We start from the raw sequence: 22,494 nt of genomic DNA, 5'->3' as shown, positions 1-22,494 counted from the left end.
CTGAAGTAGGAATCAAAACACTTGACCAAGACGGACGCTAGAGACCATTCAACCGTAACGCTATCGAAGCGATCTCAAATACAACAAAGTGTGCTATCGCTAGAGTTGTTTCAAAATTGATGTTGCATCACATGCTAGTATTGGACTTCTTGTGGCTACAATTTGGTGGTGGGCTAGTCATGGCCGCTCGTTGGTGGTAGACTGGAGGTGGAAGTGATAAATAGCTCGTCAACGCAGACTTTCATGGGCTCGAGAGGGTTCCGAATAATATTCGGCCATGCCCTCTAAGTTTGTATTGCTGAATTTATGCGTAGGCCGGCTTCTGGTCTGTTCTGCTTCACGCCGTGTCGCTGAAGCATGACTCCCGACCTGGCTGCATGAACAGAAGTACCGAGATTGACACGTCGCAGTCAATCTAGACAGTTCTAGTTAAATTCATTCGTGCGGGGTCTATAAGGGTCTGCTCGCCTTTCCTCCTGTCGCTGCTTCTTTCTTCGCCCTCCTCCTATACTTACTTCAACCTCTTATCCACCTCACCATCTGAAAACCTCGATACTTCGCTATCTGACGCATCTCACGTTTCGTTATGTCTTGAAACTACAGCACAACTTACCGAACTACATCCTGCGTGGGGTACGACATGAACGGTAAGTTCACTCGTTCAACTTTTGCAGCGACGACGTGGAGCAACCTCGGCATGTAGAAATGCGGCGAGTGAAGTATAGAAGCTGCATTCAGGTTCAGAATATACCCAAAACTATTTTACGTGGAACTAGCATGTATTTCTTGACAAAGTTCGGTTTCCGGGATCTTTCGTCGAAACCGTTGCTGACGATCTGCTGTTGGTACTTTCTTGTAACTTACGAGCTTCAACCACAACCACTATTCAATACTACCATACCTAAATACAAGCACTGTCTAACACCATCTGTAGAAAAGGAAGATTGGCTGAACATCGTTCGTAACGGGTCAGCGCACGTCGGCTTCGACCTCTACCCCGGGTATCTCATCGACCGCACTCAAACGTCCGACTTTTATCGCCAGATGAGTCATTTCGCCACCCCGAACCCGACAAAAGATCTCGCTTTCAAGCTATTTGATCGCTGCGGTCATTTGAGACAGGAATGTCAAGAGCATGCCGTCAAGAAGGGGTCCGGAATCTGGGGTCGGAGCTAGACACTGGTCTTCTCCTTCTGCTCAACGGTACCACGACAAATCATTCAGCTCGTTGCCATAGTGGGAGCGCACACATCATGCGAAATATACTGGAGGCGTTCTCAGATCAATTCAAGAAACCTGTATACGCGTTTGCCAATTCTAGCGAAAGCACTGCAAGGAGGTCGACTCCTTGCATCTTTCACGATGATCAAGAACAGAGTTTTCGCAATCTGGGATTCCGACATGTGGGCAACACAACATTCTTCGCTCTGTCGAGCGACGCCAGTCATCCGTGTCATCGCCTATCTGCAGCCGATGATTTTGATCCTGCGCCTTTACAGCCGTCCAAAGGTACTGACGACTTTATGAACATTGCTGTCGACGCCCTTGCATCTCCAGACCACTTGTTCCGCGAAAAGCTAGACACTAAATATAGTGAGATCAGCGCGGAGGAGGTTTCTGGTGTTGTTCTACACTCTTCAGGTGGCAGCCTCTTGCATATCGTTGCTCTCAGTGGGATGTACCAAAGTGCAGCTTGTATGGTTGCCCACTGGCCTGAATTGCGTGATGCGAGGAATGATGCGGGTGAAACCCCGCTTGAGGCTTTGAAATGGCTAATCGAGGAGGACAAAATTAGAATCGAGTACTTCGACGCGAAGGAGCGTTTTGAGCATGGATGGCTCAGTTCACCCAAGAACACTGAAGAGACCTTAGCTGTGCTACGTGGATAGTCAGCGTACCTTTGAGGTTATTAATGTCGTTGGGTACGAAGATTGTCATGAATGCACTAGATAATCAGAACCTTTTTGGACGTTGATGTGATTTCGGTCAGAGCAAGTCCCGGTAGACAGTCTAAACACACTGGGAAATATAAAGAACTATGCTGCGGGGGTATTGCCAGTCTGGTCTTTACCCCCTTCGCCGCTCACTGGGGTATACTCGGCTCCAATCAGTTTCGCCAGCTCTGAGATGTTGGTGTGATCGACCGTGTTTTGCATGCGGTACATATACTCGCATTCGCCATCTATACGTCACTTCCGTTAGCACTGCTACCACGAAAGGAATGGGCAACAGCCGACCACTTACCAGCCGATAGAACCACCTCACCACCGTTCAATGCCTTCGGTCCTACAGAGTTTACGTGCTGCAAGTTCCCGAGGGCTCCTTTGATACCACCAAAGATCCTGGACATGGCGCTACCCGCGTTGCGCATGTAATCTCGCTGTTCATCACCGGCTTTGCCCTCAGCTAGATTGGATTTGAACTGGAAGAGCTTGTGCAGCCGAAGGCTTGGGTCAGTGTAGATCGGGTATTTGGAGGAACTGTTGGTAGCATATGTGTCAATGGGCTGATAGGACCCGCATCCTATGATGAGAACTGGAGCTTTTGTTAGATGACTGTGCTATGACTTCGCACGGCTGATGCTTACTCTGAGTATTGGGAGGGAGGTTCGATGGCGGTATAGATTCGCTAATGCAGCGGACGTACGCTTGGCAGTTCAAACACCCTGTACAAGTTAGAATCCTTCATGCATTCTGGTCTTCCACTCCTCTCCTGATCGAGATGATGCCAGCGTAGTACATGAACCCTGCAATTGACTAGCACTCACAGAAATGTCGGGTGAACACCAATACAGTCCTCTGGCCTTTGACCAGTTCGCCCAACGTCTTCGTTTTGCCTTCGCGATCGTATACATCGACGATGAGGGCTTCCGACAACTCCTCGGTTGTGGGCGGTTTACGTGGGCCAGTCACGTCGGCGGATTCGGTAGTAGCGGCAGCCATCATCTATCAATTAGCTTGTAGCGGTGGGTCTATCTCGACCGTCTATGGTGGTTGGCAGCGCCTTCTTTGCCGTCTGTGGTAATCCCTTGGTGTTGACGATGACGATTGCGGGTGACGGGAGTGGCATGGCGCTGCGCTAAGCATGACACTAGGACCGGTACGAGATAGCGCGGTCGCCCAGCGGGCGAGGCTGTTTGGCAAGAACCCTCGACATTTCTCTACTTGCTCCATGCAACAGCGTCACGGCGTTCTTCAGTTGCATTGCAAAGACCCTGTATGAATGAGCTATATAGTATCTACACCGCATGCGCCAGAGTTAATGTCGCCAACGATCTGATTGCAACACCGCTTCACGAAGGGTTCATCCGCCGTGGCAGCGAAGAACGAGACGAGAAGTTGCCATGAAGCAGCGACCAAGGACGAAAGGGCACGAAGCTTGATGCCGTTGTCGCGTAAAGCTTAGCACGGCTTGACTTGGGCGACTAGGATATGAACTACCACTAACACACACCAACTGTGCCAGCTTAGCCTCGCTCTCCAGCACGTTCCAAACCGCAGCCGCCGAGGCATGCAACAATCACGAAGCGCCGTTCGTGATGGTCTGGAAGCGGAGCGTCCGGACGCGGGGATTTATTTTCATGGAGACGACCGGCTAGCCGAAAACCACGTCACAAACTCACAAACTGCCAGCCAAATCGTATTCGGCACATGTGACTACCCTGGTATGCAGTGCGTGCATCCCAAAAGTGATATCAAATGTAGGTTTACCTTGCAACTTGGTCCTATTTTGTCACCGCTGCCCGGATGACAGCCGAAGCGATTACCTTTCAAGCTTCGTCAAGCTCGCTTGACAGGTGCTATTCCATAGTTGGCTGCTAATAATGGAGCGACTAGTCGTTAGCTGCCCATCAAGCCTCGCCGGGATGCATCCGAACTATCGAAAAAGACCCTTGAACCAAGAAACGTCGCTCGTATTGAGCACAATATCGTCATATCATGCGACTGAGCCTCGTATTGCGGCGCAACAAGAGCCGAACGTCGTAGAAGTCCCGCACGCGAGCCAATGAGACTCGAATCGCCTCTCCGAGAGCCTCACAAGAGCCACAACCATGCCACCAGGGCCAAGCAAGGACGTGATCAGCTGTTCCTCCTCCGTATATCCGATCACACTCTGTTACTACCAACAGTTAGGATGACATCGTTGTGGCCATGTACGTGAAAGATAGATAGTCCAGCCATCGCATCTCCAATTGTTTCCATCCTCATCATCCACCGACAGTCAAGAATAACTACCAGCGTCTCCTCAACACACTCCATACATTCCTAATTCACACAAGGCCCACAAGAAATAATCGCCAACATGTTCGCCAAATCTGTCGCCATCGCGTTGGTCCTATCATCGGTTGCATCAGCATCTCCCACTCTCCGCATGCGTGAGGATAAATGCACGATTGCCTACGACGCATGCGTCGCCGCAGGAACCGCTGAAGTCATTTGCTCATGCGACCGAACCGCTTGCTACGGTGAGGACGCCGCCCGCATCCGCGAATGGTGCTCATCTCAAATCGCCCTCCTCCCCAAGTCGACTTCAACAGCTACTTCAGCGGCGGCCTTCTCATCCATATCCGGCATCCCCGGCGGCTGCAACCCAGCTCACCCCGGATCGTGCCCTACACCAACCTCAGCTCCAGCCGCCACTTTCTCATCCATCTCTGGCATTCCCGGAGGTTGCAACCCTGCCCACCCCGGATCTTGCCCTACGCCATCCGCCGGGTCTCAGCCAGCCGCTGTTCCTACACCAACTGCCGCCCCTTGCCCTGCGGTAACCGGAACACCAAACTCCAGCCCCAAGCCCGTTGAGGGCAAGACATGGACCGTCTCGAACTTGATCCGTTACTGCATCGACGGCAACTCCGGTTGCGACTACAACTTCGACGTCACTGCAGACGGCAAGACCGAGCACTGCACTGTTATCCGCATGCCGGGCTCCAACGCTGCTACTGAGAGCTGGGCCAACCAGTCGTGCGGTACTGACCTGACCGTGTCTTGGGGATACGCTGCGCAGCCCGCGCCCGCGTTCGCTGTTATCACTGTCAGCAAGTGCAGTGAGCTTGCTTGGTTCGGCGTTTCTGATGTCAATGGCGGAAAGGTTTCTCCCAGCAGCCCCTTCGGCTCCGGTGACTTTGGCACTCTTCCTGCCTCTCCTGTTTACACCTACTACTAGATGGTTTTGATGTACGATTGATGAGACGGAAATGATATATTGTACGAAGTGGGTGGATTGAGATTAATGTAATGACTTCAATAGAGTAATAGACTTGGTAATTTAGAAATGGCCGTCAGCTGATGTATTGGGCGCCCATCACCCCAGAGCAGTACATATATGCGTGACCAGTCCGCCCATCGAACGAAAGATAGTGCAATTATACGTTCGTAGAATTCGGTACAGAATGCGTTGGTGTAAGCAGTAGTCGCCTTCACTTGTTTGGATACTATACCAAGATGAACTCTTCGCCCTTGTGTTTTGTCCAAAATGATTCTAGATACCGGTCAACCCCGACAGATGGATCCTTCATGCCCAACAGCTTTCTCTCCACGTGACAAGTTCCGACCACAGTGAAGCGATTGTTTCCACAAGGTCTTAAAGCAACAACATGTGAGTATCCCTTCAAAGTACAGATGATATCGCCACCGGAAGGCTGCTTGACATGGCCTATATGCCCATTCTCCGTCAAGAAGAGCTGTCTGTTGTTCACAAGATAGGTACGATAACGTAACGCATGGAGTTTGTGACTTTCCTCTATGGGATGGGAGGTTTTGCCTTTGAATACATGTTCTTCATAAGCATCCAGCAAATCCTTGATGGTGTAGCCAGACCTATTGTCGTAGTAGTCCTTGGATCGGATATCAGGGGTATACGCCATTGTCATGAGAGCTCCCAGAAGCCGCTCGCGGGAGCATGAAACATGCTCATTTATCCAATCCAGTCGTTTTTCGAAAGCCAAGTAGTCTTTGAGGTTTTCACTATACCACCTGTCGGTCCGGAACCGGAATTCGGGGGCACAACAGACGCTTATCGTGTCTAGACAAATACCCCTCACGCGTAGTTCAAAGGGATCTGAAGATCCAACCCAATTATGTCGCATGTAACAATTGACATAGCCTCCCTTTGCAGTCACGAGTAGGGGTGCCGCAATTGGAGCTCTCCATTCCGGGACCCATGAAGGTAATCGCATCGATGGCTGTGTATGGCTTCTTTCCCGTTCGCAATACGAAAGAATGTTTAAATTACGCATGTTCCGAATGATCGAGATCGCAGTGTTTATGAGGGCTTGTTCGTATGTAGAATCGTAATCTATTTCGATGGGTATGTCGTAGTTCTTATTGAAAGCATGCAAGCCTGCAAATGCGTACACAGAGTCTTTACAGTCTGTAGTTTGCAAAACTGGAGATACTTTCGAAAGCACCGAGATGAAAGGAACTAACACGTCATCGAGAGCATAAGATATGGCGGCCCAGCTGACATGCATCATAGAAAGAGTGTTGCAGGCACGTATCGAAGCGACTTGATGATGCAAGGTCGGTCTGGATGAGCCTTGGACCGGCTCAGTAGATTTTGTCCGTCGAATTCGTGCAACATCAGGGATATTTGACGTAGCAAATACTTTTGATATCCACACAAGCGCCAAGAAAGGTAGATTAATGTCTCCAAAGAGAAACGTTGCGTGCTTAGAGAGCACGATTTCCTGAAAGACCCACGCGCGGGAGAACCAGGCGCTCTGGAGAAGCCTTGAAAGTGTAAACAAAACACTCAAACGACATTTCAAGAGGTATTCCTCAATCTTGGCTTTGGTGAGAGGGAGGGTTTCTCTGGCTTCGAGTGAGGTCTGCGCTACCTCGATGAGAGTAAGGAACTTTCTGCTGGATTTCTCCCCCGTACCTAACCAAGCAATGACTCTTTCGCCCTTCTTGTAGATATCACCCATCATCTTGACTTGATGATTGCGCTCTCGTGTACTAAACTGATTGATGTTGATTTGGTCGATCCACAGATATCCAGTCTTGCATTCCGCCGAGACATAAGGAAGGGCTTTGGCAAGGTTGTCGTTGATGCGTATCGTCCGATCATCTCGCAGACGTAGGATGTTGCGGCGCGTATCCGATCCCCAGACATACGAGACGGTTTCGAAGGGTGGTGCATCGGTCAATGTTGTATGTTCGATGTCGTATTGCCACTCATTCGGCTCTATTTTTTCGACTTTGAATATGCGTATCTCGTCTTCTTTCTTGAGAGCTCGATAGGTGTAGGCGGGTAGGGAAGAGTCATTCTGCTGAGTGCGGACAAGGCTGGCCCTGATGATTGGCTTGTGGCTTGCATTCGGAGTGACTTTGCGACGTTTGGCAGGCGGCTCAGAAACCTCCATTTTCACAGCTGTTCGCACCAAGATATGAAGGGAGTATGTCTGGATGAAACTGAGGTGATGAAAAGTACTCAGGTGGGAGCGCAGGGCGGCTGAGATGTTACGTGGACGGCACAGCCCCGCTGCACACTCGCCCACCGATCAGGCAGCTGCGCACCACCTTTCGCTCAGCTTCCGTCGCACTGATCTTGCTACTGGGCAATTTCTTTTGCGAGTGAGTGCCTGCAGCCAAATCAACATTGCACAAGGCTGATTCGACTGACCTGCGCACAGTGGCACGTATCATTCATTGCGCCAGGCACGCGCAAGGCGTCCACAACCTGTCTTACAGCAACCACAACATCCCAGATCCATCGCTTACACCATACGGGGAGCGCCAGTGTCATGAAATTGCGGTAACATTTCCGTACCATGATGAAGTTGAGCTCGTGGTCGCATCGCCTCTACGACGAACGATCTGTACCGCGTTATTAGGATTCGAGCTAGAAGCGTCCCGAGGCGTCCAGGTCCTGGCCTTGCCCTCGTTACAAGAAGCGAGCAGCTTACCTTGCGACACTGGCAGCGATTTCGAACCCCTTCAGAAAGAGTTCGAGAATACTGCAGTGGACCTTGGCCTTGTGGAGGAGGGCTGGCAAGTAAAGGTATGGAGTAAGCCATCAAATCTTTATCCATTATTTCGATGAATGTCAGTACAGTGTTTGCTAATCAACTCTGGCAGACTGACGCATCACTCACAAGTGCTGCACTCTTTGCTAGAGCCGAGAGAGCTCGTAAATGGCTTCGGGACAGACCAGAGAACAATATTGTTGTGGTCTCGCATGGCTGCTTCCTACACTTCCTAACTGATGACTGGAAGGGCTCGTTGAGCGCACAAGGTTTGCAGTTACTTGATCGCTGCATTAGTTTGACGATTGCTAATCATCTGTGACCAGCCACCGGGTGGTCTAATGCCGAGTTCCGTTCATATGAACTTTCAAGTGATGGTGACAGCACCCTACTAAGGGAGACAGCAGAATCAAAGGAGAGGAGAGGAGTTGCAGCATGCGATCATGAGAGTGAAGAGGAGAGGCTGCTGGAGAGAAAGAAGACGATTGACATTTGGTCAACGTGGGGCATTGTCACTGGTTGAAACATGGAGTATGGTAGAATTATATGATACATCAAAAGAACAGCACGCTTATACGCAATCAGCGTCAAAAACCTCTTCATTCCTCCATCTGCTCTTTAACATCCTCCCACCACTTTCCAATCGCTTCCGCTCTCTCTCCATCTCTAGCCTTCATCTCGCAGGGGAACGGTAACGGTCCTCCAATAACATGTGGCGTCCACTCGTCCGGTCCAATCTCTACTCCATTCTTCTTCCCAAGTTCGAAATTCTTGACTAAATTGCCACAAAAGACCAACAACTCCGCCTCCGCAAGATCCTGGCCGGGACACACTCTCTTGCCCCTCCCAAAGATGTGATGGCCCTTCAAGCGTGGGTGTTCGGTCAATGGAGACTTGAAATTGGGGGACGATGGGTCCAGCCAGCGAGAAGGGTCGTAGAGGGAGGGAGGAGAGGAGGAGTAGGTGGTGGGGTTTTGGGACATGGCGATGTCGAGGACGTGGACGACAGCGCCGCGGGGGAAGTGATACCCGGAGTGGGTATAGTCTTTTGTGAGGAGTCGGGGGACGCCTGATGACAGATTAGCTTCATGCTGTATGGAACCTGGGAAAGATCGAGCATTGAGGGAACAGGGGGGAAAAGGAACTTACCGAGTGGAACAGTACTTTTCCATCTCACACATTCCTTGATAGCTGCCCTCAAAATCGGCAACTGCGGACTATGGTTAAAGTCCACCATCTCATCCTTCTCAACTACCTCATCAATCTGCTGACGCACTTTCTCTTGCCATTCCGGATACAGAATCATAGCCATGATGAACAACGTCGCAGGCCCACCGATAGTATAGATTGCAACAGTGCAAAGCATACCGACTGCAGCCTTGGCCTCTTCCTCGTCAGCGAAGAGAAGGTCGGTATCGGAGCCAATAGCTTTTGTAGCTAAGCTTGCGGTCGTGTAAATTGTCGTATCTTTGGATGCTTTTGCCAGATCGAACGTATCCTTCCATAGCGCTGCTTCCCTTTCTCGACGTTCTCGCACTCCACGCTGACCCGGCGCCATCCACTCAGGGAAGTATCTAAGGAACGGCATGAGATTGGGTATGGGTCCAGAAGGGCCAAGTTGGGAGATGAAGACGCCAGCATTGGTCATGTGCTCTATTGAACGATCGGTGGTGCCGTATGCGAGGCGAGAACTGATCCTAGCGCAGAAGAGATGGGTGAGGGTGAAGAAGTTTTCTGGCTTTTGAGAGAGCTCGTGCATGAAGCGCTTCATCTCAAGCTGGATGTGACCGTAGTATTGGTTCTTGGCTGCGCGGGTCATCATTGCGTTTGCGAACCTTTTTTGACGGTGGAAGTGATCTATAAGTCGGAGGTCAGTAGTAGGCTCAGTTGAGAGTCTTGGTATTGCCAGACGAACCCGTGTACCCGAGCAGAGGCAAGTACAAGAAGTCCTGCGTCACCCCTGGAAAAGAACCTATGTCTGCCCTCGCCGAACTCAGCTCCGCATTCTTGACCAGCAAGTCTTGCGCAACATCTTCTCTCGCGATCCAGATATGCGTTTCGCCACCCAGTGTACATGAGAACAGTCCGTCGTACTGCTTGCTGAACGTATGCATTGAGGTCCAAGCCTGCATGCGGTCGACATCGTGGACGCGACCTAAGTAAGGGAGAGTTGAGCGCGGACCTGGGAGAGCCTTGAGGCCCGAGCCGAACGGCGCAAGTTCGCATGTGAAGTAGTGAAAGCAATGGTATGTAACAAAGAGAAATAGGAGTGTAAGGAGGGTGCGAAGTACAGACTGGAAGACTTGGTATCCAGAAGTAGGGAACATATAGGCTGCATGATTTATGGTAGCGTTAACGGACTGGAGGATGGCCGCTGCGTCTGGCAGCTGCATGTTCGGTGCAGAGTTGCCCATGTTGGCTGTGAAACGCTGTACCTCAAGCTTGGGGTTGGAACTCGTACCTTCCATTGCCAGTCGATTCAAGTGCCCATATATACGCTCGAAGCGACATAGGAAAGCCACTTCCATAGGTGTGGTCAGCAACCATCAGCCTAATCTTTTTTTGGAATGCGGTCACCGATCCCGCAGCTGCTCACACACTTTTCCTCGCAACTCACTCATAATAAAATATTCTCAATCAGTTTGAGTGGTGATTCAGCTGTGAAGAGGGTAGTGAATAATGAGGATATCCGTGCATTGCAAGGATAAAAGCGGCAAAGTAGGAAGGTCAGCTCGAATGATATTCCACACTCTCGGGTTGAGCATGCGCACAATATCCTCGTCGTTAAGGGACGTATATCGGTTCCCGTAAAAGCTTGAAACATGTGTGCTGCGACCGTGCGTACTGTATAAGCACCGAGGATACATCATCTTGTTCTAATGTGGAACTTCCTGATTCACCGTATTACTATGGCCCATGCCGAATTAGGAATCATCTTCGCATGTGCCGTCATCATCTTCTACGCTGTTACCTGTTTCGGGATCGGTCCAGTCACCAGAGTCGCCATCAGTGGTGCCTTCCTCTTCCTGGAGGTCAGCGTACATGTGTGCGATATGATTGGATGTGCTGGCGTTGCGTGGACCGAGTCCAGAATCAAGCCGATATCGTAGACGATGGCAGGTATTAGAAAGCTGTCGCGATCGGAGTATAGTATGGCGCTTCTGGACTCAACATATCTTTGAGTGCGATGGAGGAAGGAGTGTGGAGTTGACGCGTTTGAGAGGTTTGTGCTGCCTAACCTTGGAAACCTCGGCACATACAATGACCCTGAGCTAGCCCAATTGGCCACTGCCGCGAATTACGACCATCACGCGTAATCTAGTGAATTTGCAACGCGTCCTCAAAACCAATGTTGTGAACTTTTGAGCATTTGAGTAGTGTGCATCATCGCACGAAGAACTGCACACGTCCAAACATGTGGCATTCTTCATCATGCTCCGCTTACCCCACATCGGTTACCGCTACTGTAAATCTCAAATCGTCCTGGTCGCGACTGGACTATTCAAGCACGAGATAGGCCAGGTATACCTATAGCTACCAGCATGCTTACATTCATTCTCTCAATCTCCATTGGCCTCGTCGGATCTTATCTCGGCTTCGTCTTACTCCTCACCATCCCGACTCTACAGGATCACGTCATCTTCCTGCACCGAGTAACCCGAACATGGGGTCAGGATATCAACGTCCCCGAGCAATGGGGCTTTCTGCGTAATCAAGTCACTCCGTTTCATCTCAAGACGCCAGATGGGGAGACTCTACACGCTTGGCACGTTCTGCCACTGGAGACATACCGCCAACATCAAACCCAACTCCGTGAGGAGCCAGTCGGTCTCTGCGCGAATGTCGAAGACCGAATCTCCTTTCGCTTACTGAAAGATCCTACTGCGGAAGTAGTTATATATCTACATGGCGCAGCAGGTACACTGGGATCTGGATGGCGGCCCCAAAGTTACAGGGCGATGAGCGCGACATCGACCAACGTACATGTCCTGGCTATCGATTATCGCGGTTTCGGTACCAGTACTGGGTGGCCTTCGGAAGCGGGTCTTCTTACTGACGCGCTTACCTTGCTCAAGTTCGTAACGGATACTGCGGATATACCATCGGAAAGGATTGTGGTCTTTGCCCAGTCCATGGGTACTGCCGTAGCGTTATCACTCACTCATTACTTGGCCTTACAGCCTACTCCTACCGTTCTAGCTGGAGTTGTCTTAGTCGCCCCATTCGCCGATGTGGAGTCGCTTACCAGAACGTACAAGGTTGCTCGCACCCTCCCGCTGCTCTCCCCTCTCGCAGTATTCCCGCCGCTTATGAACCTACTGAACCGTTTTATCAACACCAAGTTCCCATCCAAGGAGAAGCTTGCAGCACTGGTTCACCGGCTGGACAGTATCAAAGTCGACGACAAGCGGCAAAACTACGACATCACGTTGATACACGCCGAAGATGACTACGATATTCCGTGGAGTCATTCAGACACCCTTTTCTGGTATGCCGTTAACGCAACATTTGACATACCTTCCTCCATGACTTTCGAAGAACTGGAGAACACCAAAACTAAGGCGAAGACGCCTCTAGGTGCTGGTGGATGGGAAGTGGAATGGAAAGGGAAGCGTGGGATCATCAGAGAACAGATTATTAAGCATGGTTCTCATGATCGTATTATGAGCTATCCCATTGTTAGTCTTGCTGTTTCGAGGGCTTTCCATATGCTGTAGAACCGTCAATGGTAATCCAGAGTATATGACCCAAATGCAACGACTGGATTTCGTGGTGTCGGTACAAAAGACCCCCCGATTAGACGGGTGCCCCACCATTCCAGCTCAGTTTGGTTGTCTTTGCTTGACTTCGGTTCTCCATTCCCTGGAACACATCAAGGTTCATAAGCGAAACACATTCCTCGCGTGCTATACGGATCTTCAGCTTTCGCCCAATTGCGTGAAGTACCTCTTTCTCCTTCGCCTGAAGAGAGCCTTTCTGGTCATCTACACTGATGTAGACACGCTCCAGCTCAGGTAAGAACATGTCGGTGTCGTTGTCCGCAACGTACCTCCACATACTTGAGATAAAATCCCATGAAAAATCTATGCCGAAGTAACCCTCGACGTTGAGGGATATAGACGTGAGCAGCGCTCGCTGTGTACTAGTGAGACCGTCCACGAAAGCTCGACCAGCTTCCATGTCGTCGAAGTGGAAGATATTCTTTATGTACTGGGTGAGGGCTGTTTCTTGGTGTAGCTGACGGCATACGAGGCCGATGGTAAAGATTCCCAATGCAGGTGCACGACTGCTCGCCTGGGTGCCTTTTGCGTCGGATCCAGAAGAATCAGCGGAGGTGAGATAGACGAAGGGTTTTGCCGGTTGCTGGGTCCAAGTGGATACAACAACGATGTTTCCGCCGACAACTAACTCAAAGATACGATTGCGCAGCTCGCCAGGCAGTCTGAGTAGAGATGACTCGGCCTGATTGCGCAAGGTGCTGCATCTTGTTGGCTTAGTACAGGATTTTAGTGTGCTGACTCACATCTCCTACAACGGACCCGTCATCGTGATCGCGTTGGGTGGCACCATCCCGCAAGTTTGTTGTCAGTTCTGGGTTGTGGAGGTAGAGGAGAGATCTTGTTGCGTACGCTGCGTTTGTTTTGTACAGACGCTAGTCAAGGACCGTGACGTACAGGGTGAAGGCGCACAGTATCTTGGCGATTAGTGAGAGAGGACCTGACGAATGCTCCTCTCTATCGCTCAGTGCAGCTTCACAGTCACGAGGCGATACAAGCTCGGAGTTTCAAGAGAAACATGAGCTGGAGATGCAACCAGCAGACATAACATATCTCGAAGCCTACATAATTTCGAAATGTCATTGTGATATATGACGGTGTGTGGTCACATACTCAATAGTAGCAGTGGTGGCCGGCACTTGCGGTCTTTCGCACTAGCCTCAATACGTCATTTGCTTGGCCAAAGGGGATCGCGTCGGGTCGCCCGGGCACGCTCAAACCTCAGCGGTGCGCCTCCACCGAACATCTTCACGCCTATCGCTACATAACTCAGCTGGCACCTTCCATCTCTCTATATGTCTCTCGTGCCCACTCGTAAAACGGGATAGGCGGCTCGACCCTCTTGCGAGTCAAGTACTTCCACCAATTCGCCCAGACATGCTGTCGTATGTACCCCACACGATACGCGACATGCCATCCCGTTGGTAAATCGAACGTATACTGCAGCTCTTCCAAGGTCCGCATTCTCGTCTCCGGAACGAACAAATACACCAGCACGAATGCCACCATATTCAGGCCAGCAAAGATGGAGAATGCAGCCGTCGGCCGAATGCTGTCCTGCAGGAACGGGAAGACTAATACCAATACACCAGCGCCGAGGAGATTGACGGCGACGGAAACGGCCATACCAGCCTCTCTCGACACAAGAGGAAAGACTTCTGCTGCGATTGAGAATGGAGACGTACCAGCCGTCGGGGCATAAAAGGCGACGAAAATGACCGCGAAGATGCTGACCATCGGGATCTGGACGGACGGATCGGGAATTTTGAAGAGGAATGCAAAGACTAGAATCGACCATGCCATGTTTGGCAGGCCGAGCAAAAGCATGACGGAGCGTCCTAATCGATCCGAAGACCAATAAGCCGGAAGCCCGAACACGTAATTTGCTGCTCCAAAGGCAAGACCTATCGTCGCGGCTGTTCGATCACTGTTTCTCTTGGCGTTGGGCCAAACTATCGTGCCTAGGAAGGCGATGGTATTAACGCCTGTCAAAGTCTGGGTGATCATGGACACGGAAGCGCACAGTAAGGCTCGTCGACACCGCTTATTGGACCATAGCTCCCTCAGACGCTTGTAGTAACCGTTGACACCGATGTTGTAAGAGTACGGATTGCTCTTCTTCGTTCGCCTGATCCCAACCTCGAAATTTAGACTTGAGATATCACTCCATCTCCTGTTCATAGTCGCGAGCTCGATGTTACTGTTCTCGTTCTGCTCGGGCTGCGGCCTGACTTCGTACTGGTTATTGCTCGGTATCACTATTGCGCCTGAGTTCTTTATCTCGGCACGAGGATCCAAGGTTGATCGACCTGGCGATACGACTCTCTGTGCAGCAATTCTTTCTAACTGCACACGGTTCGGTGGTAGCGAAGATGGCTCCCCGGACAAGCTTGGCGCGCTGATGTCTACGCGATCGGCCAGGGTACCAAGCTCGTTTGTCTCTCCTTTTAACAGTCGGCTTTCGAAATCCAGCTGAGCATGCGCATACATGAAATCGCGACTTGCTAGCAACCGAGTGGTCTGGACCTGTTCGAAGGCTTCGAGTGCTTTGCAGTACTTTCCATGCTTCATCAGATATCGCGGGGATTCCGGCATTAAGTATATCATCACCAACAAAGGTACCGTAGGGATGAGTACAGTGTTTGTGAGAATACGCCATGCGGACTTGGCATTCTCCACGTAAACAACAACCAGCAAGTTTGCCAGAAACCCGAGAAAGATGCCTATTGGATTAGCGGTTGTACCTTACCAGAAGGAGGGGACGTACCAGCTGCATCAGCAAGCTGCCAATTCGCCAAAATAGCGCCACGTATATGCTCCGGTGATATCTCAGCTGCATATATTGGAACTACAAGGTGTTAAACTCATCGACGCAAGCATGAGCGAGAGCTTGCACTGACCTATCGACGCTTTTGCGCCCAGAGCTATCCCGTTGATAGCTCGGCAAGCTGCGAGTGAGCCTACGTTGTGCGTAAGTGATGCACCAATTGTCGAGGCTATTGTGATGCCACAAGACAGCATCACACTACCTCGCCTCCCTAAGAAGTTCTCCTGTAGCGGATCTGCAAGGAGGGTACCGAAGAGGCCTGCGGAAAGGAGCGGTATGGCATTCAGCATTCCGAAAGTCCAAAGATCGGATGAAGGACAACTGGCACCCCTGTGGACACAGAGTTCAAAGTCTTCTGGCATGCCATGAGCAGTGCCGTTATTGGCGCTTTGCGTCCATCCCTGGATCATCCCGGCAAGACTTGCGGTCATGATTGTCGCGCGGAGAAACTTCGACTGCTTCCAAAACCCTGTGCTCTTGTCCTTCTCCTTCTCCAAGAGCTTTTTCTCGGGCTCGGTAAGCTCATCTGCGTATCTTCTCATAGCCTCATACTTGTCTCGAGCAAGACGAGCGCCGAACTGAAGCAGTTCATAGCGGTCTTTGAGACCGGCTAACAAAGCAAATTCCCAGACATAGTCTTCGAGCTCGGTCCGTTGAGTCTTGGGGTCGGGAATCGTGTCATCGAACGTCAAAAACGGATTATCTATACTATTCCAAGTCAGTCGCACCCTATTAACATCGACTCATATGCATACGTCTGTCTTGCGCCTGTTGAATGCAATTGGTTTGTCGCTAGGTTTCGAGTCCCTTCTGTGCCTTCAACAGCTGCTGCTTCCTGGGGGTGCTCGCTCATAATGGCTAGCGCTTTGAGCAAATATTTGTCGCTTAGAGGCCGACATTGGTGTGCGACAACGCGCCCTAGCATCACAATATATGTTTGCCTGCCACATTGGGCTGAGTCCTACAAGGCTGACAGCTCGATTCCAAGGGCGAGCCAGATCGCGCATACGGCATGTCTTGTTGGGGTCCTCCTCCGCCATATTACCTACAGATGCTCCTAGAGGGGTGGCTGAGCATTAGGTCTACGTTCTGATGATCAACCTCTTCTCAGTGGATTGGCCGCCTTGCCCTTGCTTTTGGCATGCATCGCTGCCCTTTTTCAGGCGACATGGGCCTTGGGAAATCTCAGCCAATAACCGCATGCATCGCTAAATTATGTCGGGCGCCACCGACCCGCATCTGGCATTAGGGTCAGCCATTGCATCACCTTGCAACCTTGGATTTATTGGTGACACCTTGGTTCTCTCCTCAGCCCTCTGCCTCGCAGAATACTTTGAAATTGCCTAACTGGGACACGTCATCGCGGGGACATCTGTTCTGCCTCTCGAGTCTCCTTCTGGAAGATGAACCGGCTGGCGCGAAATCGCGAACGTTCGAAATGATGTTCCGAGTGACGGGTTCCTCGGCGTATGAGCTGTCCCCGCAGCCTGCTCGGCTAGTCAGTTTTTGGTGTGGTGAGAGAGGCTGTGGATTTACAGAGACGGCACATAAGCGGTTGCCTACTTGATCTGTAATAGTGTGGCCGTCGAGCTTTCCCCGCCAGCCGCTTTCCCCAGCACCCCAGGTACGTGTGGAGTGCCCCGGCCCGTTGGCATCGGACGAATGCCAACCCTTGCATGGAGCATTTGACTGTTCATACTTGACTCTTACGTCAACTCACTTCACACGTGTGCTTCTCACATTACTCGTCCTCGTCCTTGGTCACGAACAGGCAGCACGCGTTCTGCTAAGCCCCTTCTTGGTCTTTGAGCCGTCTGGCAAGTGGCCTTCTTCAAATGAAATCGACACCGCATCCCTAACGATCGTTGCGCTTTCGCTTGAGTTATCAGACGATATCCCTGTGTAACACCACAACCTGGCCCCAGACTTCCTCCAACGATCCACTTTAAAGCGGGCCTGGCCACCAAACACGGAACCCAAGTAACCATGGCCGAGCCGGTTTCGAGCATAATTACCATCGCAACGGTTGGGCTCGCCCTCGTCCGAGCATGCAAGAACTATATCGAAGCGGTGCGGGAAATCGACGACTTGGTTGACCGACTCCTCGAAAAAATAACAGAGTTGCATGGAGTTGTACGCCTACTCAACTCACAGTACCATCAAGCTGAGCCTGATGGCAATAGCGAGCCGTCAATCTTGGTACGTGAGAAAATCGCACTATGTCGCGATCGTCTTAGAGAGATCAAACGGAAGATAGCAGACTTGGGACCTCAGAGCAAAAGTGCGGAGACCTTTCTCGACAAGGCCTCTGTGAAACGAAGAATGGACGCAGTAGCCAAGGATATCGAATTCGCGGTAGATGACATCCGACGATACCTGGGAGACATTGTCCTTGTCACTGGAGCCTGTTCATATCTGTTCGTACAGGTCTTCCTTAAGCTGTCACATTTCTAACGCGATGCTAGTGAAGTCAGCTCTTATATTCGCCGCGTTTCCGAGAGCTCAGTACCAGTAAGTACATTGGGAATGTATAGTAGAATACATGGTGCTGACGCTCAGACAGCAACCCATAAGGTATGCCAGCAAAGAGGATCAGCCAGCTCAAAATGACCTCGTCTCGCTTGATCGGTGGTTCTCGAATACGGACACTATCTCAGATCCAGTACACCTTCGTAGAGCGTCCAACCCGACATTGCCCCCGCGTCTCTCTGTTTCCTCTTCGTCTTCGAGCGCTCTTCTTACACAATCCGACGACGATGAAAGCATTCTTTCCAAAGAAATCTCCGACATCTCAAAGCCAGGGGAAGACTGGAAAGTCTTCCACCGGAAAGTGGTGCAGTGCAAGGATGACCCCGCCCTCGTTACAGAAATCCGTTCAATGTTGGAACAGCATCCAGAGCCTGTCACTCTCGTGAACATTCTAGGAGACCACCAGCGCGCTCCCCTTCATCTGGCAGCGCAGCGTGGCTATGTCAATCTAGCTCGCATCCTCCTCGTATTCGGCGCCGATATCAACGCCCAAGATACCGAACCTGCTTCCGTGCTAGATCACGCTGTCGCACACAACCAAGTAGACTTCATTACAGTCATACTGGATATGGGTGCCGACGAGTCAGCATTACTGGAACGGAACAGGAACCAGTTGGAGCATAAAAAAGCTGTCATTGCGCTCAGAAAGGCGCGGCAACAAAGTCCAACGACAGAGAAGGCTCGGAAATTTAGCTGGAGTCTTGGAAGAAAGCGTACAAGCTGAGCCATTCGTCTCGCGGAACCGTAATCCGGACCCCAAGCTGACGGTGGCGGCTGTGTGGCAAAGCTGCAGCCCTAGCGTTGAACACGACAGGGCTGTAAATTGGAGCCTACTGCATGGAGCGGAGGTGGGGTTGCTCACCGGTCACTAGACTACTACCGGACGGTCTTACAACGTTTACGACCCTGCGCCCCCGCCGCGCCGTGTCTTCGGAACATCTTCTCGTTCTCGGACATGCTCGCGTTACTGGCCGATCGGGCCGTGCCACGAGCCACGGAACACCACAGCTGCGGCCTTGTCGGGTCATCCTCGCTGCATGTTTAGGCTTTCCGCACGGAGCGTGTTGTAACCACGCCATGCCGCTCACGACAGCCTTCTCCTGCGAGGTTGCTCGATCTTGGGTGCTGAAACATGGGTCATGCGTCAAGGATATTACGTCCTATCAGGCCGGAGTACACGCAAGAACACAAGACCAGGTTCTTGCTCCCAAGAGCTCTTTCCTGCAGCCAGTGAATATACCTTTAGTTTCATCTCAATTAAGGGAAAAACTGAATACCCTGGAGCCTACATTAACGCCAGGGTTTCCAGTTTGCCTGGTTTGTCCCAATGTAGTCTGCAGACCTATTCAGATTTCCCCTTGTATGAGGTGGTCTATAGGACGACATTGCATGCTCAGCTTCTAGCAGAGACTTCCATAGCTGGAAGCTTCTCTCTTCCTCTGGCTTTTATGCCTCATGATCTATGCCTGGCGTATTGCTATGAGCATCGAACATGATGCAGCTCTTGTAACTTTTCGACAGCTGGACGAGGTTTTGCACGGGGTTGGGGCCTAGAAACTGCAAACCCTGGAAAAAATCCCAAGTCTTTGGCTCAGTGCCGCATCGCAAACTCGATCTCACAATGTGCGACCTCTCTCCTCCAAGCTGGCCACATCGTGAGTTCATGTCAAATCCCAAAGAAAACGACTCACGTGCTCAGTGGCAGGGTGAATACTCTGTTTGTCCGTCATCGCATCTTCGCGCACATGAACACTCTAGCAAGAACTGAGTATATCCACTTTACCGACAATCACTGCTAATCCACCTTCGTCCCTTCACACCCACCCAAGCCTCAACTCCTGCACAAGACGACTACACTCTAGAGTAATGACGCCCAACTTCACTATAGCCTGCGGCGTTGATAGCTATACTGTCGATCTCGACGTCATTGCTCCCTACTCCGAATACTTTCGGCGCGCAACAAGGTTTGGGAAAGAGGCTTCTGAAGGCACCATAACGCTTCATGACGACGAACCTGCTATCATCAGTCTCATGATCGAGTTCCTTCATGAAGGCGACTACGACGCCACTTCCTGGAAGATCGATGCGCGCGCAGGAGATCTGACATGGATCAGAAGTTATGGCAACAGCCCGTATGCCAGCAGCGGAACTATCAACCAGAACGACCCCTGCAGTGGTGATGAGAGTTCGGGCTTGCCCTACGGAGCGGCATCACTAGCCGTTGGCGCTACATCTTCAAAATACCTCGCAGAAGCGAAAACTTCAAACACCTCCAAACCTACAATCATATTAGACTGTTGAGAAACGACAGCGGGTACTTCAAGGCATGCCAAAGGGCTCAGGCCGAGCGCTCTATCACACACCAACACCCCGCCACATGTTGCTACACCTTCAACTCTGGGAAGTAGCAGACAAGTATCTAGTACCGGACCTACAGGCGCTATGTACAAAGAGGTTCAACGAAGCAGCTGAATACTATCACCCCCACCCAGAAATGATCGACGCCATCTTGTGGGTTTACGAAGATCTTCCGGAGCATGCGGGGGATCTGCGGGAGGCGGTGTTTTTGATCGTCGTCGAACATCCAGAGCTGCTCGATGGTGAAGCGGTTAGGGAATCTTCACCTTGTCAAGACCTGCGTGATGCTGTGGCTTCACGGGGACTTGGACAGACGGAGTGGGTATTCAATCGTCCGCGCGAGGTTTGGCCTTATATCTCTTAAGATGGTGGCGTCATTATTAATGTACCATATAATATTCTCGGGATGTTATAACTTTTCGTAGAATATAGGGCCTACAAGATCATGTTTATGTTCTTTTCCTCATTACCCATGAATCCAGAAGTACTTGAAGCTGCGCCCATTGCGCTCAATCTTACAGTCTTACTCATTCGCATTCCAGTCAATCAGCGCGTCCCCTCCCAATTTGTCTTTGATGATCCGCTCACTCAGGTCCCACAGCGCAGCACCGAGGTTCTCATCGCTGGCTTGAGATGTCTCTTTACCTGGTTGGCCCTGCAAGTCTGTGTCAGTCATCTAGCTCAACAGTATTACCATCTGGAGTCAAGAGCAACTTACGGGGTCGTTGAAGTAGAATCCATTCATATCCTTCTCCTCAATCTCATCCGCTGTGCATGCCCAAAGCGCACTGTACGACCCCTGCTCAACGTCTCGTCCAACGAAGAGCATGGCATTCGATAGTAGCTTGCCGGTAATACCGGGATATGCATCTTTCCACTGCTGCTGCATAGCCGTGTTGACAGCGCCTGGATGAACCGAAAGAGCGTATACGTTGTCGCCATTAGGCTTGATGACGCGGTCACGCAGCCCGTACTTTGCGAACAGAATCATGGCCAGCTTCGTGCGTCCGTACAAGCGTGTGGGATCCATGGAGCTGTCATTGATCTCGTCCATGCTCGCGAAATGCACGTCCGATGGTGCCGTACGATGCATCTCACTCGACTCAAAGACGACCCTTGGCGCGGGCTTCGTGCCCATCTTACCTGTCTTTCGGAGCAATGGCCAGAGTTGATTGCACACGTAAAAGTGACCGAGGAAGTTCACTCCGAAGTGGCGGTCGATACCATCAGCGTCTTCCCCATAAAAGTTTGTGTTTATGCCCGCGGACAAAACGAGGAAGTCGAGACGGTCCAGCGAGTTGCGCAATTCGGAGAAGACTTCTTTGACTTCCTTCAGGCTGCCCATGTCACAGTGTTTCCATTCGACCTCGGCATCGGCCTTTTCTTTCTTGATGCTTGAGATGGCGTCGGCGCCTTGCTCTTCTTTGCGGTTCACCATGATTACTTTTACGCCTGCGAGGGCGAGCGCGCGGCTGACTTCATATCTTTGGGCGTGTTAGCGAAGAATTGGGAAGAGGGAGGGAGGAGTTGGCCCGTACCCGATTCCGAGAGCACCACCGGTGACTACTGCGACGCGACCTTCGAGGTTTTCTGGGTGGACCTCTTTGGGGCCAACGACTTTGTGGAGAACGGACTGCATGTTGTATATCTAGAACAGATGTTTCAGAAAGGATAATGCTAAGTAAGTTTGTAGGGAAGTACAGGCTGTTGCCTTCCGTACAGATGGAGCCACATAATTTTTTTAATATACGCGCTTGTCTATTACCACAAGTGACGTCTCGTAGAATTGAGAGGTTGCCCAGCATATGCACCTGTCACATTCTCATGTCGTGACGTCATCGTGGTATCACGATAATTGGTGGACAATTCGCTCTCAGCAATGCTAAGCGATGCGAATGAGCTTCAATCTTTTGTATTACAGCTATGCTATACTAGAAAGATATGAAATAGGTGCGGCAAGTCTTTGTGGATGGTTCCGCTCTGTAGCTCACAACAGTATTTGTGTAGACATTGGAAACTTTGGAAATCTTGAC

At 51.1% G+C, this 22,494-nt stretch overlaps 12 protein-coding genes across 12 annotated transcripts; 6 read left to right on the top strand and 6 right to left on the bottom strand.

Moving 5' to 3' along the window:
* The first annotated feature begins 725 nt into the window (after positions 1-725).
* On the top strand, positions 726-2,215 carry BKA58DRAFT_233438 (uncharacterized protein). Its single transcript, XM_046166530.1, has one exon. The coding sequence runs from the start codon at positions 1,125-1,127 to the stop codon at positions 1,887-1,889; it is 765 nt and encodes a 254-aa protein (XP_046021757.1). The 5' UTR covers positions 726-1,124; the 3' UTR covers positions 1,890-2,215.
* BKA58DRAFT_322601 (uncharacterized protein) lies at positions 2,037-2,942 on the bottom strand (the record flags this gene model as incomplete). Its single annotated transcript, XM_046167859.1, has 4 exons — positions 2,037-2,182; positions 2,245-2,535; positions 2,588-2,665; positions 2,768-2,942. The coding sequence occupies 4 exons, from the start codon at positions 2,940-2,942 to the stop codon at positions 2,037-2,039; spliced, it is 690 nt and encodes a 229-aa protein (XP_046021756.1).
* A 949-nt stretch (positions 2,943-3,891) lies between these two features.
* On the top strand, positions 3,892-5,300 carry BKA58DRAFT_233390 (uncharacterized protein). Its single transcript, XM_046166528.1, has 2 exons — positions 3,892-4,153; positions 4,222-5,300. The coding sequence occupies exon 2, from the start codon at positions 4,303-4,305 to the stop codon at positions 5,164-5,166; it is 864 nt and encodes a 287-aa protein (XP_046021755.1). The 5' UTR covers positions 3,892-4,153; positions 4,222-4,302; the 3' UTR covers positions 5,167-5,300.
* On the bottom strand, positions 5,154-7,441 carry BKA58DRAFT_233402 (heterokaryon incompatibility protein-domain-containing protein). Its single transcript, XM_046166529.1, has one exon. It carries the CDS (start codon positions 7,364-7,366, stop codon positions 5,435-5,437), a length of 1,932 nt encoding a protein of 643 aa, XP_046021754.1. The 5' UTR covers positions 7,367-7,441; the 3' UTR covers positions 5,154-5,434.
* A 67-nt stretch (positions 7,442-7,508) lies between these two features.
* BKA58DRAFT_390857 (phosphoglycerate mutase) lies at positions 7,509-8,554 on the top strand. The gene is made up of 4 exons (XM_046170863.1): positions 7,509-7,577; positions 7,637-8,004; positions 8,082-8,238; positions 8,296-8,554. Coding segments are annotated over exons 1-4 (723 nt in total). The 5' UTR covers positions 7,509-7,576; the 3' UTR covers positions 8,493-8,554.
* Positions 8,555-11,058, bottom strand: BKA58DRAFT_390852 (cytochrome P450 oxidoreductase). Its single transcript, XM_046170862.1, has 5 exons — positions 10,941-11,058; positions 10,570-10,876; positions 9,885-10,490; positions 9,119-9,826; positions 8,555-9,038 (listed from the first exon to the last, which is right to left on the bottom strand). Coding segments are annotated over exons 2-5 (1,785 nt in total). The 5' UTR covers positions 10,571-10,876; positions 10,941-11,058; the 3' UTR covers positions 8,555-8,568.
* On the top strand, positions 10,879-12,687 carry BKA58DRAFT_404620 (Alpha/Beta hydrolase protein; the record flags this gene model as incomplete). The annotated part of the gene is made up of 3 exons (XM_046171855.1): positions 10,879-11,001; positions 11,348-11,435; positions 11,477-12,687. The coding sequence occupies 3 exons, from the start codon at positions 10,879-10,881 to the stop codon at positions 12,685-12,687; spliced, it is 1,422 nt and encodes a 473-aa protein (XP_046021751.1).
* Positions 12,688-12,727: 40 nt separating this feature from the next.
* On the bottom strand, positions 12,728-13,516 carry BKA58DRAFT_462254 (uncharacterized protein; the record flags this gene model as incomplete). The annotated part of the gene is made up of 2 exons (XM_046174840.1): positions 12,728-13,448; positions 13,503-13,516. 2 exons carry the CDS (start codon positions 13,514-13,516, stop codon positions 12,767-12,769), a joined length of 696 nt encoding a protein of 231 aa, XP_046021750.1. The 3' UTR covers positions 12,728-12,766.
* Positions 13,517-14,016: 500 nt separating this feature from the next.
* Positions 14,017-16,427, bottom strand: BKA58DRAFT_404619 (major facilitator superfamily domain-containing protein; the record flags this gene model as incomplete). The annotated part of the gene is made up of 4 exons (XM_046171854.1): positions 14,017-15,470; positions 15,515-15,595; positions 15,648-16,282; positions 16,330-16,427. The coding sequence occupies 4 exons, from the start codon at positions 16,425-16,427 to the stop codon at positions 14,017-14,019; spliced, it is 2,268 nt and encodes a 755-aa protein (XP_046021749.1).
* A 979-nt stretch (positions 16,428-17,406) lies between these two features.
* Positions 17,407-19,035, top strand: BKA58DRAFT_233290 (uncharacterized protein). The gene is made up of 3 exons (XM_046166527.1): positions 17,407-17,991; positions 18,040-18,085; positions 18,138-19,035. The coding sequence occupies exons 1-3, from the start codon at positions 17,561-17,563 to the stop codon at positions 18,825-18,827; spliced, it is 1,167 nt and encodes a 388-aa protein (XP_046021748.1). The 5' UTR covers positions 17,407-17,560; the 3' UTR covers positions 18,828-19,035.
* Positions 19,036-19,969: 934 nt separating this feature from the next.
* On the top strand, positions 19,970-20,956 carry BKA58DRAFT_462244 (uncharacterized protein; the record flags this gene model as incomplete). The annotated part of the gene is made up of 2 exons (XM_046174839.1): positions 19,970-20,323; positions 20,397-20,956. The coding sequence occupies 2 exons, from the start codon at positions 19,970-19,972 to the stop codon at positions 20,823-20,825; spliced, it is 783 nt and encodes a 260-aa protein (XP_046021747.1). The 3' UTR covers positions 20,826-20,956.
* Positions 20,957-20,984: 28 nt separating this feature from the next.
* Positions 20,985-22,109, bottom strand: BKA58DRAFT_462242 (uncharacterized protein; the record flags this gene model as incomplete). Its single annotated transcript, XM_046174838.1, has 3 exons — positions 22,000-22,109; positions 21,180-21,945; positions 20,985-21,116 (listed from the first exon to the last, which is right to left on the bottom strand). The coding sequence occupies exons 1-3, from the start codon at positions 22,098-22,100 to the stop codon at positions 20,985-20,987; spliced, it is 999 nt and encodes a 332-aa protein (XP_046021746.1). The 5' UTR covers positions 22,101-22,109.
* Between the last annotated feature and the right edge of the window lie 385 nt (positions 22,110-22,494).

The sequence above is a fragment of the Alternaria rosae genome (assembly GCF_020736505.1).
Source record: "Alternaria rosae strain MPI-PUGE-AT-0040 chromosome Unknown BKA58scaffold_9, whole genome shotgun sequence".
Taxonomy (NCBI): domain Eukaryota; kingdom Fungi; phylum Ascomycota; class Dothideomycetes; order Pleosporales; family Pleosporaceae; genus Alternaria; species Alternaria rosae.
This window is presented reverse-complemented; position numbering and strand designations above follow the sequence as displayed.

Coding starts and splice junctions, on each gene's coding strand:
- BKA58DRAFT_233438 (XM_046166530.1), top strand. CDS start 1,125: ATGTCAAGAGCATGCCGTCAAGAAGGGGTCCGGAATCTGGGGTCGGAG.
- BKA58DRAFT_233390 (XM_046166528.1), top strand. CDS start 4,303: ATGTTCGCCAAATCTGTCGCCATCGCGTTGGTCCTATCATCGGTTGCA.
- BKA58DRAFT_233402 (XM_046166529.1), bottom strand. CDS start 7,366: ATGGAGGTTTCTGAGCCGCCTGCCAAACGTCGCAAAGTCACTCCGAAT.
- BKA58DRAFT_390857 (XM_046170863.1), top strand. Junction 8,005..8,081: donor AGGAGGGCTGGCAAGTAAAG/GTATGGAGTAAG, acceptor CAACTCTGGCAG/ACTGACGCATCACTCACAAG. Junction 8,239..8,295: donor GGGCTCGTTGAGCGCACAAG/GTTTGCAGTTAC, acceptor ATCTGTGACCAG/CCACCGGGTGGTCTAATGCC.
- BKA58DRAFT_390852 (XM_046170862.1), bottom strand. Junction 9,827..9,884: donor GCCTCTGCTCGGGTACACGG/GTTCGTCTGGCA, acceptor TCCGACTTATAG/ATCACTTCCACCGTCAAAAA. Junction 9,039..9,118: donor GAAAAGTACTGTTCCACTCG/GTAAGTTCCTTT, acceptor ATCTGTCATCAG/GCGTCCCCCGACTCCTCACA.
- BKA58DRAFT_233290 (XM_046166527.1), top strand. CDS start 17,561: ATGGCCGAGCCGGTTTCGAGCATAATTACCATCGCAACGGTTGGGCTC. Junction 17,992..18,039: donor ACTGGAGCCTGTTCATATCT/GTTCGTACAGGT, acceptor ACGCGATGCTAG/TGAAGTCAGCTCTTATATTC. Junction 18,086..18,137: donor TTTCCGAGAGCTCAGTACCA/GTAAGTACATTG, acceptor ACGCTCAGACAG/CAACCCATAAGGTATGCCAG.